This window comes from Vanellus vanellus (assembly GCF_965231255.1).
Source record: "Vanellus vanellus genome assembly, chromosome: 9".
Lineage (NCBI taxonomy): Eukaryota > Metazoa > Chordata > Aves > Charadriiformes > Charadriidae > Vanellus > Vanellus vanellus.
In genome coordinates, this window is record NC_138914.1 from 20,669,851 (window position 1) to 20,683,262 (window position 13,412).

Sequence of the window (13,412 nt, forward strand, 5' to 3'; positions counted from 1 at the left end):
CTTTATTTTTTTTCCAGCCATCTTACACAGCTCCCTAATGATAATTCTTTGCACGTGGAAGAGGAGAGCCCAGATAGGCATCACTGCCCAGAAGTGGCAGTGCATAATCTGAAGAGATAAACTTGTGACTTCATGATTGCCCTGGCACCGTCTTTAGGCCTTGTTGTTGTTTGTACCACAATTTCTGCTGTGATGCACTGGAGTAGTGTAACAGAGGAGTTATGCACAGCCAGCTCTGGTCTTGTCCTTTAGAGGAAGGAAAGGCAAATTCTCTCTGATCCATCCTTCGTGTTTTGCTTTTCTTCTTACCCTGCTTTACAAAGGGACATACAGCGTTTAAAAACTGGATCTTTGTTGTCTTCTGTCCGTACCATTCTTGAGGTAATGCTGTCTCTGCTCCGTTGGTTGGAACAGAGACTTCAGATGGTCTGTGATGAGTAGCTGGGTGTCCTTCGCGGCAGGTACAGCTAAGTCAGGAGGGTGGTTTTTGTCTGCAACCCACGGTCTGTATACTGTGATGACATTTGCAGTGCTCAGGGATCAGTGTAACAGGTATTGATGCTTGGGGTCTTTCTGCTGTATACATGTCAAGGATACCAAGAAAGAGGTGTTTTTTTGAGTGATTAGTTAATATATTGGTTCTGGTATTGATTCTACGATGCCAGGCCTATATCATTATGATACATTGTTTATGGCATCCATTTTCTATACAGGATTTTGTGCACAGTCTGCTATAAAAGTTATTTAAAAGACTGATGGCAGATTTGTGTTTTTTATATGCAGTAATTCTGCTATGATTTTGAGCCTTGAGGCTCAAAGGCTGGGATTTCCTGGGCTCATTATGTACCTGTTTTCTTTTCTTGCAGGGCTGCCTCACGGTAGAACATGAGCAGGTAATGCACAAGGAGCACCACTGGGAATCATGTCAGACGAGTCAATCTCAGGGAGTGATCCGGACCTGGACCCGGACTTGGAGCAGGAGGATATGGAAGAGGAGGAGGAGGAAGATGAGGAGGAGGCGATGGAGGAGGACAATGATGGGGATGACGAAGAGGACTTACTTGATGAGAGTGGTAAGTGAATGGCGTTGTGAATCTCTGCATATATTTGTTATACAAAACTGGCATTACTAATTTTGGTGAGTGACACCTTGGTAGGTTGCATAAGGGTTAGGATTTGTCCAGCGCTTGGTAGGGAGAAGTGCTTATGTGGGTGTTTAACCTACATTAAATCCCTGTTTAAACTAAATTTGGACTCCTGGCCAAAAAAAATTTCCATCATGAAAACAAGCCACAAGCGTAAATTGTAAGGAGGGTAGAGTTTTTAACACAGCTACAGTTTCTGGGGAAACAATTATATGAAGAAGTAAATAAATCAATATACAATTACTTCTATTATTAAAAGGATCTGGTGAAATTAAATATATTTACATCACTGTCTTGCCCATAGGTAAACAATTCAATGGATGCTATGGGCAATTATCAGTCACTTATGATAATAATCTTTAATAACTGGAAAATGTTCTTTTCTGACAGCATGCAGGTTGGGGTTTGTTTATTTGTTTTACAGTATGAAAGGTAGTAGTGCTGACTAAGTAAGTTGTCACCTTCTATCCTCACCTATTTGAAACTTCCCCAGTTTCCTCTTCAGTTAGAACCAATATAGCTGTTTGTGGACCTGTGCTGTGCGGGTTGCATCTAAGCAAGATCAGGTAACTGTTCTGGTTCATGGCATGATCCTAGAAATATGTTTGTTGGTCCAGCAGAAGGGGCGATGGTCTAGGGCATGTGGACAGGAATGCATGGCTCAGGTGGGAATTCCCCCTGCTGTGTTTGCCACCAGACTCCTTTTATCATAAACTACAGCCTGAGCCTCAGGGGATGCTCTATTTTCTTCCTTTAAAATTGTTACTAATTTCAAAGGGTGTGCGGATTTTTGAATGCACCTACTTCAACCATCTGAGAACAGTCTTCCTTTTCTTAGCGTAGAATGTGTTAAAGACACATACTTCTCTCTTCTTCTAGGTATTAAAGTATTTTTGGTTTCAAAGTACATTGTTGTCCTTGAGTGTTGGTTTGGGTTTTTTTTTAATATTCTTTCAACCTCGTGCTACTCAAAGATGCTGTTCTGATTTTAAATGCTTATAAAATGTTTATACAAATTAATTTTATTCCTCTGGTTTTGTCATGTGATGGCTTTGTCTAATAAGAAGGTAACAGAGATCGAAGTGTTAGTTCAGGTAAGAAACAAAGGAATTCCCAGGAGATAGAAAAAGAGGAGATTACTTTGCCTCAAAGAGACTGGTGGTGACCTTGTCACTTCGTTCACTGGAACCTTCACCCAGTGGAGCAATAGGAAGCGTGACGTTGTAGACAAACTTTTATTAACAGAGAGAGGCTGTATGTCATGCCCGAGTGGGTCATTCTCCATGGTTGTTTTATCATAGGCCTATGTATTTTATTATCTATATCTATATTATTGTGGCTGAATGCTTGTAATCATTTGCCAGGATTATTCTTTCCAAAGCAAACCAAATTAATGTACGTGTATCAGAACATAGCTAACTATTAATGACAGCTGTTTATTTTCATCTTAAAACACTAGAACCATGTCCATGCTTTATATTTCTTTATTTACTAGTTAAAAATAAATTTTAACAAATGTAGGAAATAATGAGGAAGAGTTAAAAGACAATTTACATATAATTAACATAAAATGTTTTTACAGTTGTTCATTAGGTACAGGAAAAACCCTCTTTTACACAATCTGAGCAAAGCTAGATAGCTTCTGATGTTTCAGATCATTTCAGCTTAAATTCTGTCTGCCAGAATATCAGGATGCTTTCCGTGTGCTTAGCTGTGTAAGTATTGTTTTCTGTGGAGGTGTCCACTCTGCTTTTCTTGATGTCTCTTCACAGCTGCATACTGCCTCAGAAATGTCATTTGACATCTATATTACCTTAGATCTAATATAAAACCAGTCTCCTATTTGGCCTATGAAATATAGCTAACTTCAGAGTTAAGAGGATCATTTTATTTGGCCTGTCTGATGTTTATAGTCCCGTCTCTTTGTAGATGACCCTCGTTCATAAAAATCTTCTTAGGATCAGGCAGTTACTTTTATTCACAAGAAGGAAGGAAGTGCTGTAATGTTTATACTATGAAGCGTTTAAAAGCTTAATTTTAATAATTTCTGTTAAAAGTTTATTCTCCCTGTTCCCAGCTGTGCTGTTCTCTTCCCCTCTTGGTGTTGTGGTTGTTCTGTAGATGTTCCATTAGGGATCCTGGGGGGATCCTTCCCTTGTGGATGGGCTCTTGCATATTTCTAGCACTACAAGATTTACAAGATTATTAATCTTTCACAGTTATTTCCTTGGAAGGGTGACAAGCTGTATATACATTTTCTCCAAACTGAAACTGATTACTTGTTTTAAGTAATAGTGATTATAACAATTACAAAACTAACATTTTTACTGCTTGCTTGCAAAACAGTGGCTTTGTTTTGAGAACATACGTTTTCCATGTTTTGATGGTGACTCAGATTACTTATGAACCTTTCAGGGTTAATGTAATATTATCCACACCTGTTGACGGTGGATAGTGGTCTCAGACTTAGCGGTGACTTGTGTTTTGCACGTTTAACCTGTTTTTGTGTTTTTGATATATGTTGTGTGTGGAATTAATACTTGTGGTGGTTTTGGTTTCAGAATTTTCTTTGGGTTCTTTTACATTCTGATAATTAAGAGTGCTATCTTCAGTTTTGGTGCAGTTTTTCCCATTTCTGCTTTGAGAAACTGAAGTTTTGTTTGCATTTAGTGTAGACTGTCCCATAGATGGTCTAGAGTTTACTTTAGTTTGGATGTTTATGGTACAAACTTTGTCTTGATGAAAGCAGTTCTTAAACCTTCTCCCCCTGCCCCTAAGGAAGAAAAAGAGCACAGAAGGGTAGTTTTCTGAATATTTTGGAATAAGTGGGAGTTAATGACCACACAGCTTACATCCTTTGTACATTTCTTCAGTGCTGGTCAGTTAATGAATCTTAGCATTGTGTGTAGGGGCTCATATAGCTTTAGTCTTTTTCTCGAGAGCGCTTCTTCCAGGGCATACCTGCCCTGACACCTACAACCCCTTCCCAGTGGCTGCCAGACTGCACACCCATCCTAGCAGCTTCAATCCTAGCTGGAGGCTTCCACTGCTTTTCCAGCCTTGTCATCCCTGCCCACTGCATCTGTTTTCTCATCACTTGTGGGTAGCAGCACTTATTTTATCATGTTCGATTTTGTGATCAGTGCGTGACTTTTCACTAGAAGTGTGATGTACTAATAACTGTAGAGATAAAGGGCTGTTTCAAGTCCTGCACTTTTTCTCTGATCCTGGTGGTTGCTCAGGGCTGTATAGCGCTCCATAGGAATAAAAGCTAATTTGAGCAAAGAGGAAACAAACCTCCAATATGGATTTTACACATCACTTCAAATGCAATGACTGTTCATACCTCTGAGCTTTCCCAAGGAAAGCTGTTGAGGAATGTTTGAATGAATCCCATTGTAGTGCTCTGGGGTTTTTTCACTTTCTGAATGTCTTTGGATTATTCTGATTGAAGTCTCTGGAATTCATTGTCTCCTACTCAAACATATTGCTGTAATTCTGCTATTAATAGTGATGGCAAGTTCTTGTTTTCTTACCTCTGAGTATATGGGTTAAACAGTTTTTTTTAAGTGTAGTTCAGGGGTAGAAGTGTAAAGAGCTGTTTGTTTCAGTTTTCTGAAAGATGCCTGAGTGAGCACAGGCATTCAGACACTGTTCTCAAAGGCTGCTAGTTGTGTTTGCATTACGAGGTGTGTGGTACAACAGACAGGGATTGGACTCTGTATTTCTGGGGTACAGCAGTGGACAGTTTTCCAATACCATGGCAGTACTGCATTTCTTAAGGTACAGATGTACCAGGAAACACCAAATAACAGTGTATTAGATGCTACTATTCTGCTATGATGATCTCCATGCAATTAGCCTTGTCTTCTGCCCTGCATCATCCACTTTGCCTGTTTTCTCCTGTCCCATCCCCTCTTTCTTTCCCCAGGGCTGAGGGCTTGCTAGCTCCATGGCATCTCTGTTTGACTAGTGGAGAACAGGAGAAGACAGAGGCAGTCTGCGCTCCCTCTTCCCACCTTGGACTCATAGTGTTCTTCCTCCTCCCTGACAAAGTGCTGGAGCAAAATCAAACTGTTGTGTGGGCCTTCTGTGGGCATGTGGACCCTAAGAGAGGGGTGACTAAGGAGCACAGTCATGTTGGTGGTAGAGTCGCAAGTCCCAGGAGAGTGGAGGACACACAGGTGCCTGTGCTCTTTTGCACTGCAGCTTCTTAGTAGGGTGAAGGCACCAGGGCCAAGTCTTAGAACCTCTGAAAGATTGGCAGAGGAGGTTAGTGAGGGGAAGGAGAGACCCTTTTCCTCACCCTATCCTCTTAAAACTCTGCTCATCCCCGACTGTGACATTTGATTGTATCATGACAGATTCAAAGAGTTACCTCTTGTTTCTGGAATATGATCCAGAATGTGTTTCAATGGCGGCTTTTTGTTTGAACTTGAGTGTGCCACTTGGTACTCATAGTTTTGAGTTTCCCAAGATACCAAGGCAGGAGTACTTCACTTCAGATGACAGCCACTGCTGATTCAGGTTTGAAAAGCTCTTTGCTTTCCTTCAACGCTTGCTAGAGGAAAGCCTGTTTAGTTAAAGGGGTGCTGCTAGATAAGCTTTGCCTACAATTTTCACTTGGTGGTTGGCATGAAATTATAGCAAGAATGGATTTTCTTTAATGTCGTGTTCCTTTGTGGTTCTTTGTGGTTCATCATCATGGTGCATGCAGCAAGGGGTGCAATTACATTGAAAGTGAAATTGATTTGTAGCTGCCTGGATAATTTCCTTGTCTAACCTGGGGGGGAATATCAGTAGTTAACACCATACTTACTAGAAAGTTCATTAGTACCCAGCGTTATTAAAGCTGAAATTATTTTGGAAATTTGTTTTTAAAGTCATGTGGAAGCGTGGGTTAATACTTTTTTTGAATGATACATGAATGCATCCTTGAGGTGCAGGGAGCTGCTGCTCATTTTGGGAGATCGTGTTATTCATGTGGTTCCCACCCCAAAGTCGTTCAGTCTTTTCTTCTCCCCAGCAAAGTGCTGGAACAAAACAAAACTGTGGTGTGTGTGGGAGTCCTCAGCTGGATGTGTGGGGTTGGGAACAGAGAAAATATCTGTCCTTAGAGGGGAAGAGAGGAAAGTGTTTGGAATAAATCTGTTCATTTAGCAGGCTCCTCCTGCTTGCGTACATGAGTTTTTGCTTTTCATCTGAAGTTATTCTTATAAATTAGGTCATGTTATACTCACCTGTATGAAACTGAGAGGCAGAGGAAGAGTGTGGAGGCAGTCTCCTGAATAACACCCTGCTAAATGATATCCTATTTTGTATCATTTTATACCCAGATTTAGAAAGGCCCATACTGCTGAAGGGAGGAAAAAAAAAAAAAGGCAGGGGGGAGCTGCTGTTAGAAAGCAATTTGCCTGCATGTTTTACTTGATTTGGATGGTCCTGCTTGTATTGGTAAATGGAGATTAGTCCCAGCAACATGAAATCTTTTTGTCTTCTACTTTTGTGTCCTGGTTTGAGGTAAAACGGGACCAATTGTGTTCAGTAACTACTTCTTAGCTGGGCCTCTTCTAACTACTGAAATAAACAGCATATTGTGCAGACACTGTTGTCTTTCAGAGTGGTAAGACCTATGTTTATAGTTGATGCCCAGAGATGGTATGCAGCGAGGCTCTTGCTTATACTTATTGCTGTATCACCCAAGGCCAACCAGCTTTGTTATCTGCCCTGTTGGAGAGTCGGAAGCGGAAAAGCATAGAGGAGTCCCACCTGCGGGGTGGAGCGGACAGGACAGGTGACCCAAAACTGACCAACAGGGTATTCCATCCATCAGCCTCATGCTCAGTATAAAAGCTGAGGGATCAAAGGGTCAGCCCTCTTTCTTCAATGGCTGATGTCTGAGGAGGACTCTGTTCATCTGCCTCTGATCCCGATCCTGAGTCCAGATCCGGAATCCAGTTCCCATCCATCACTGAGTCTGGTCTGGGACTTCCCCAGTGCCAGCCGGTGAACTTGATACGGTTTGGTATATATTTCATTATTTTCTTTTTATTTTGTTATTAATATTTCATTAAAGTAGTTTAGTTCCTTCTAAACTCATAAGTGTGTGTTTGCCTCCTCTCTCTTTGAAGAGGGGTGGGGGGGTATCTGTTGCTCACCCAATGGCCAGTTCAGCCTAAACCACAACATTTTGACAAGACTGTACACCATTTTCTCTTAGGAAACACTGGTGTTTGAAGTTGTCCTCCCTATCTACAAGAAAATGAAATGCATTCCTTAAGAAGAGGAGGAGCAAATACATACATACAAATACATACTTCTCAACTCCTTCTAGAAAGCAGCTTTTCACAGCTGTGTGTTTGGGTGGCATCGAGGGTAGATGGGCATCCCAAGGTCAAGGCAGCCTCAGGGACTGTAGCTGCTCTTTGAGGAGCCATTTAATGAGACACTTCCATCTGCTGCAGTACATGGGCACAGTGGACTTGATTGCTTCTTGCTTTCTGCCTCAGACTGGTGATAGATGTGCTTTGATCTCTTGTCTGTGTTGTTTAGCTGGTGGCAGGGGCTAAGGAAAAGCGCAGACCTGTCAGGGTAAGCTTGGAGTGAAGAGGAGGCTCTTTGTTGGTTGAAAATGGATGAAAAAGAGGGAGAAAGAAACAGAAGTCAGGACTTAGTAAAATCTAGAAAAGCGCTGGAAGATGATCAGGAGGGTTCCTTTCATTTGAAGCTCTGCTGTGTTCTGTGTGTACGTATGCTAGGGTAGTGGGTGCCAATAAGTAATAATCCTATAATTTAATCTGCAATTTACTGTTTGCACAGTGCAAGGTGGATTTCTTGGGGGGAAGAGCGGTGACTGACATCTTTCTGTTTTTTTTCCTTCTTGGTGGACTTTCCTATCTTGATACTTTTATTTTGGTTGCTTGTGGCTGGATGCAGCTCCCTCTAGAGTCCACCGGTGCTGTTTCTAAAGAACCTAGAAGGGCATGTCCTGAGGAAGCAACCTCTTCTCAACAGTAAGTTTGTTGCCTCCTCAATGGCCCTGATCTTTGTAAGCCTGGGAAGCCAAACCTGAACTTCTGTGTACCACAGGGAACTTTGCTGTTCTTAAACAACCAGCTAGATTTTAATGCTTGGAGTGACTTTTCGTAGACTGTCTTCCAAGCCAATAATTGCATGCAAAGAGGATGGCACGTGTGGTATCATAGAGGTACAAAAATAATCACCGCGTGTGAAAGAATATGCTTGGGAATTAATATCCTGCGTATTGGTACGTGTTTAAACCTTATCAGATTTTGATGGGAAACTGCATTATCTTAGAAAACGATCCTTATGGATCAGAGTGTTTATATGTGTTTTATTGTACAGGTGCAGGCTGTGGGGCTCGAGCTCAGGTCAGCTGGTTGTGTATAACTCAGCCAACCTACATCTAACTGCAGATACTGGGTACAGTTCTCAGGTGACTTGCTATAACTAAGAAATTGAGGGGGGTTTATTGATTTCTCAGTTCCCGAGAGGGATAAGAGCATCTCCAAAGTTGCTTTGTGTCTGTCAAGCATATGCTCTCCGCCCCCACAAATCTTATATTTGAGAGTTGTGTTGGTTTCCTAAGACCCAGAAAGTTAGGAACTGTCTTCTGTGTCTCCACAATCCAGCTGAATAAAATACAAAAGATATAGTTACTGTCAAAGGTGAAAAGAGACTGGATACTAGCATTTGCCATTTTAGCCATCCTGGTTACTGAGTTGTACAGAGAGGTTACATTGAAATTGCAGGGAAGAAGGTTTGCCTCTCACTTAGGTAAAAGCCCCACTGATTTTCTCTGGGAACTTTGCTTCGTTACAGACGGCTGCATATTTTACCCGTTATTTTTATTCTGGCAGTTTCCTTGTAGTACAGTCTGTCTTTCAGAACAAATGGTGTTTCTGTGTGCAGTCTGAGGGGTTTGGACCTGCCTGGCTAGCAAGCGTCTGTGTACCCAGCACGTTGTATGGGCGCTGCTAATGCCCGTGCAGACCCCGTGGCAGCCACCCAGCTCCCTTGAAGTGGCTTTACTGGACTCACTAAATGGTGACATTAAAAAAAAAAAAAAAAAACAAACAAAACAAAACTCCTCTTGAGTGCTTTGCTGGGAACAGCCAGTCCCATGCGCTTTGTTAGTTCCCTGTCTGCCGAGCTGCAGATCACCTCGCTAGGCATTTTGTTTGTGTTGGGGCAGTTTCGGTTGTCGGAGGGTGGTAGAGGCAGGTGGAACCCCCTTGTCTGTGGGCTCTTTGCCCGTAAATCTGGGAGGAAATGGGGGAAGGTAACAGGAATGGAGAGGAGAGTGGGAGGAGTGGCGCCTGGGGTTTGTGGGGGTTTTATTGACTGATTCCAGCATTTTAACTAACCCTGTGAACTAGGTTATTCTCAGCGGGGTGAGGTGTGGCTTGACGGCTGCTGTGGGAAGGAAGGATGAGATCCTGAGGAGAGCTGTCCCCCAGCCCCCTTCGCAGGGGATTGCAGACTGACGATGTTGCAGGTCAGTCTCTGAGCCTTTCCCTGTCCGCCCGCTCCATCTGAAAGCGCGGACTCGTTCCCCATCTCCTCTGCTTATCCTAAGCAGGGGGAAGCTCCAAATGAAAACGTTTGTGGCTCCTCTGCCCCTGTCCTGGGCTCTCCGACAGCAGCTTCCTTTTTGAGAGGGTGGCACAAAGTCTGGCACAGCCCGAGTGTTATATAACCTGGAGTAATGACTTGCTTTACTTCTTTAAAAGGAGGTGATGACGCCAGAGCTCTGCTTCCTTCAGACCTGCTGATTGGGCACAGGGACTGGCTGATCTCGGGAAATGATGTGGTATTATAACTAGCTATGAGGTTGGGGTTTTTTTCCTCTTTTCTTCCTCCTTCCCTTTGATCTATTGCGTATGATGGAATACAAAATAGAAACCCTTCTATGCGGTTAAGAACAGCCCACATCCATGGCTCTGCCTTTGCTATATATATGTACATGGATTTTTTTCAATTTTTTTTTTTTTTTACCTGTAGCTACATGCTCTCTTTTCTTAAAGCTGCCACAAGGAGCAGGGTCAGTGAACGAGCGGTTATTAGCCAAACAAAGAATTGCTCTGAGTCTTCCACAGAGAGAAGTATCTTGTTTCTTCCTGCTTTTCTGATAGGCTTTGTAGGATATGGGGGTTGTGCTTTATTGGTCAAAAACTTGCTTTTCTCATTTCACGAAGCAGCCAAAGAGTCTCAAATGAAGGACAGTCACACTTCTCTGTCACGTTTGGTACCATTTTCCCCATGTACGTTTCCAATAGTCAGCTTTGTACCACACTGAGTCATTGCTAATAGATACTGTACTCTGTCATCTGCAACTTCTGAAACCATGATGAAATCACAAGGAAACTAATTAGCAAATTTGTAACGTGGTATTTTCCCTCTTGCACAGGTAAGGAGTGGCAAAGTGACTTTGCCAAGGTTACCTGATGAGTGTGATGAAGCCAAAGTCAAAATCCTCTGCTTTACATTTTAGGCAGCACCTCTCTTATTTTCAAATGTACTGGGGGAAGCACTTCTCTGTTTTGCTTTTGAGTTTAAGCTATGCAAGGGGTCCTTATTTTCATTTTTCCTTAATTTATGTGGTATTGCGCTGTTTTTAATGACTGGTTAAATAAAATGTGCATGTAGCTATATGTTGTACGAGTACAATATTTTTAGCCAAGAAGCAGCAGCAAGTTTGGAAGGAGAGAAAACTGTTTTAATTAAATTAGAAGTATTCTTCAGATTTTAAAACACAGTATCACATCACAGTTATTTGCTTTATTTGTCATTTTAATTTCCTGCTTAGGCTTTATAGAAAATTGCAACACTGAACTTTCAGAACTGTCTGGCTCATTGTTTGGATGAAAGTTTTTTGATACAATACCCATTTTTTATTTTAATAACAGTAGTTTGTACTACAGATGTTGAAAATGTCTTGTTCACATTTTTTTCAACAAGCAGTTCACTGACTCAGTCTCAAAAAAAATCTAAATAGGAGTCAGAAGACATTATTTTCATTTGCAAATGTGCAAATAGGAATGAGACAGGAGAAAGCTACAAGATAAGATCTTTGGGGGCTAGGTGAACAGAAACTTCTAGTTTAAATCTCTGTTAAAACAAATTTTGCAATTAAAACATCTGTAGGTAATCTTCATCTGGGTAAAATATTTAAATACTTGAACTGTTAGAAGCAATTTTAAAATGGTGCTTTTGTGTACTGTTAGCTTGTGATTTATGTCAATTTTGCACTTAGATGAAAACTGGAATGAAATTAAAGTTGTACAAAATCACTCTTCTGTGGTGCAAATTGTGTCATCTTCGGCAGCAGAAATGTAGCAAGTTACAGGATGAGATGAGAATCAGTTTCTTGAATATAACTGGGATTGTAACTCTATGGACTTAGCTTTGATTAAGATAATGATAAATATCTGTGATCTAAGTGATGATGATCTAAATCCATTGACTTAAAAACATTGTATCTTGTCGAATAACAGCTTGTTTTCTTCAATAGATATAAACAACCTTTGAAAGCATGGGACTGAAGTCTGAAGCAGTATATGTTTTGCCAGCGATAGTCTGAAAAGCATCTGCAGAAGGCAGTGTTTCATCACTACCTGTATTTTGTGTAATTAGATTTTTGTTACATCATGTACAACCTCCCCCAGTTATGATTTATCTAAATGTGGGAAAGAAAATAAACCAAGATTTATACGAACACAAATAAAATGAGAAAAAACAGATTGATCAAATTTTATGCCTTACAGTTCAGTCCAAAACTCACTGAAATCAATGAAAAGACTCCCCTGATTTTCCATGGTTGGTTTAGATCTTACTCAAAAAGAGTTTCTGTTACAGTGTTTGTTTAAAAAGCAAATGATTCTCAAAGCCCAACAATACTCAGTTGCCAACAAATAGTGTTGTAGAGTGCACTTGTGTCTGAACAGTTTTAGGTTGATAAATACCACCTATACCACAACCAATGCAAACCCCACACTTGCTAAAACAACGTGGAAAGCAGGACAGGGAATGTAGCCTTAATGATATTTGTGTGCTACTAGCAGCTGATAATCAAGAGTGAAATTTGGCTGTCAAGCCTAGTTTGTGTTTAATAACTTACAAACAATTCAGATTTGTAGGCAGTCTCTCTACCTGCTGGTGATCAGTGGGGTGTATAGAAGCAGCTGGTGGATGTGGAGCGTGCCTGTGAGAAAGCTGTGGGATGGGGAAGGGACTGCACAGCCGGTGTGGAGCAGTTGAGGATGGGCAAGGAAGGCCTGTTCTGCAGGGCAGCCATGAGGGTGAACAGCACATGGGACAGTCATTGGAGAGCAGGGAACCACCCCAGCTTGCAGGGACCCACCCCAGCTTGCAGGGACCAAGAGCGCGGTGGCACAGTATGGACTTAGTGCTTCTCACCCACACTGCACTTGGTGGGCTTGGATCAGGTCAATGTTGAGCAGTCCCAGAGCTGCTTGGCCTGCAGAGCTCAGCAAGGGGAGCGGTGGGTTGAGGGAACCCGGTTCGAGGTGGAGAAAAGGGATGGGGATGGGGTGGGGGCTACTCCAGCTTGAGGGGATGGGGAAGGAGAGTCACTTGTGATATATTTTGGGATAATTTGTTGAAACTTTTTAGTTGAACAGAATTTAGGTTGATTTCCTCCCCCCCCATCTCCAGTGTTCACTGCTATACAGAGGAGCTAATGTCCTGAAAAACTTTATGATCAAGCTTCTTATATGTGCAGGGAGATTTAGGTGTGAGTTTTCATCCTTAAGAATTTGCAGTGCTCAGGGATGATGACATTGCTGCTGAAAAGACATGTTCTGAAGGGCCTTTATCTTGGTATTCTATGAAAATACAAATTTTAGAGTCATTTTTTTAAACAGGGTAATCTTCTATGTTGTTTGCAAGGGAACCTTCCAAGTGACAAGAGTTTCTCGAGAAGCCTCATCTGATGTACAGCACAGTCATATAACTGCAAAGAGGTTGTGGCCTGATCATGGGGTAGGTGAGGTCTGACAGCTAGGTAAGATTTCAGACCCTGTAGGGGAGGGAGAACATTCTTCCTTACTGGCAAGGCCGGCCTCACAGAAAAGCTATTCAGTAAATGGGCTTATCTATAACAAGATTACCTTCCATGAGGAGATCATTTTATAAACTGACTGTTTCTGGCAGATCTAATTCTTGGCTGTGTGAATACGTATTTGTCATGGCTAACAGTGATGGCCTCACCAGTAGGCTGTTGTG

General features: G+C 41.8%; 1 protein-coding gene across 1 annotated transcript in view; it reads left to right on the forward strand.

Moving 5' to 3' along the window:
• Positions 1-922: 922 nt before the first annotated feature.
• RAD54L2 (RAD54 like 2) overlaps positions 923-13,412 on the forward strand; it is a gene marked incomplete at its 5' end in the record, with an annotated part of 44,156 nt that continues 31,666 nt past the window's right edge. The window contains one exon of the mRNA XM_082487931.1: positions 923-1,073. Within this exon, the coding sequence (XP_082344057.1) occupies positions 923-1,073 (151 nt within the window). The remainder of the gene's footprint in view (positions 1,074-13,412) is intronic.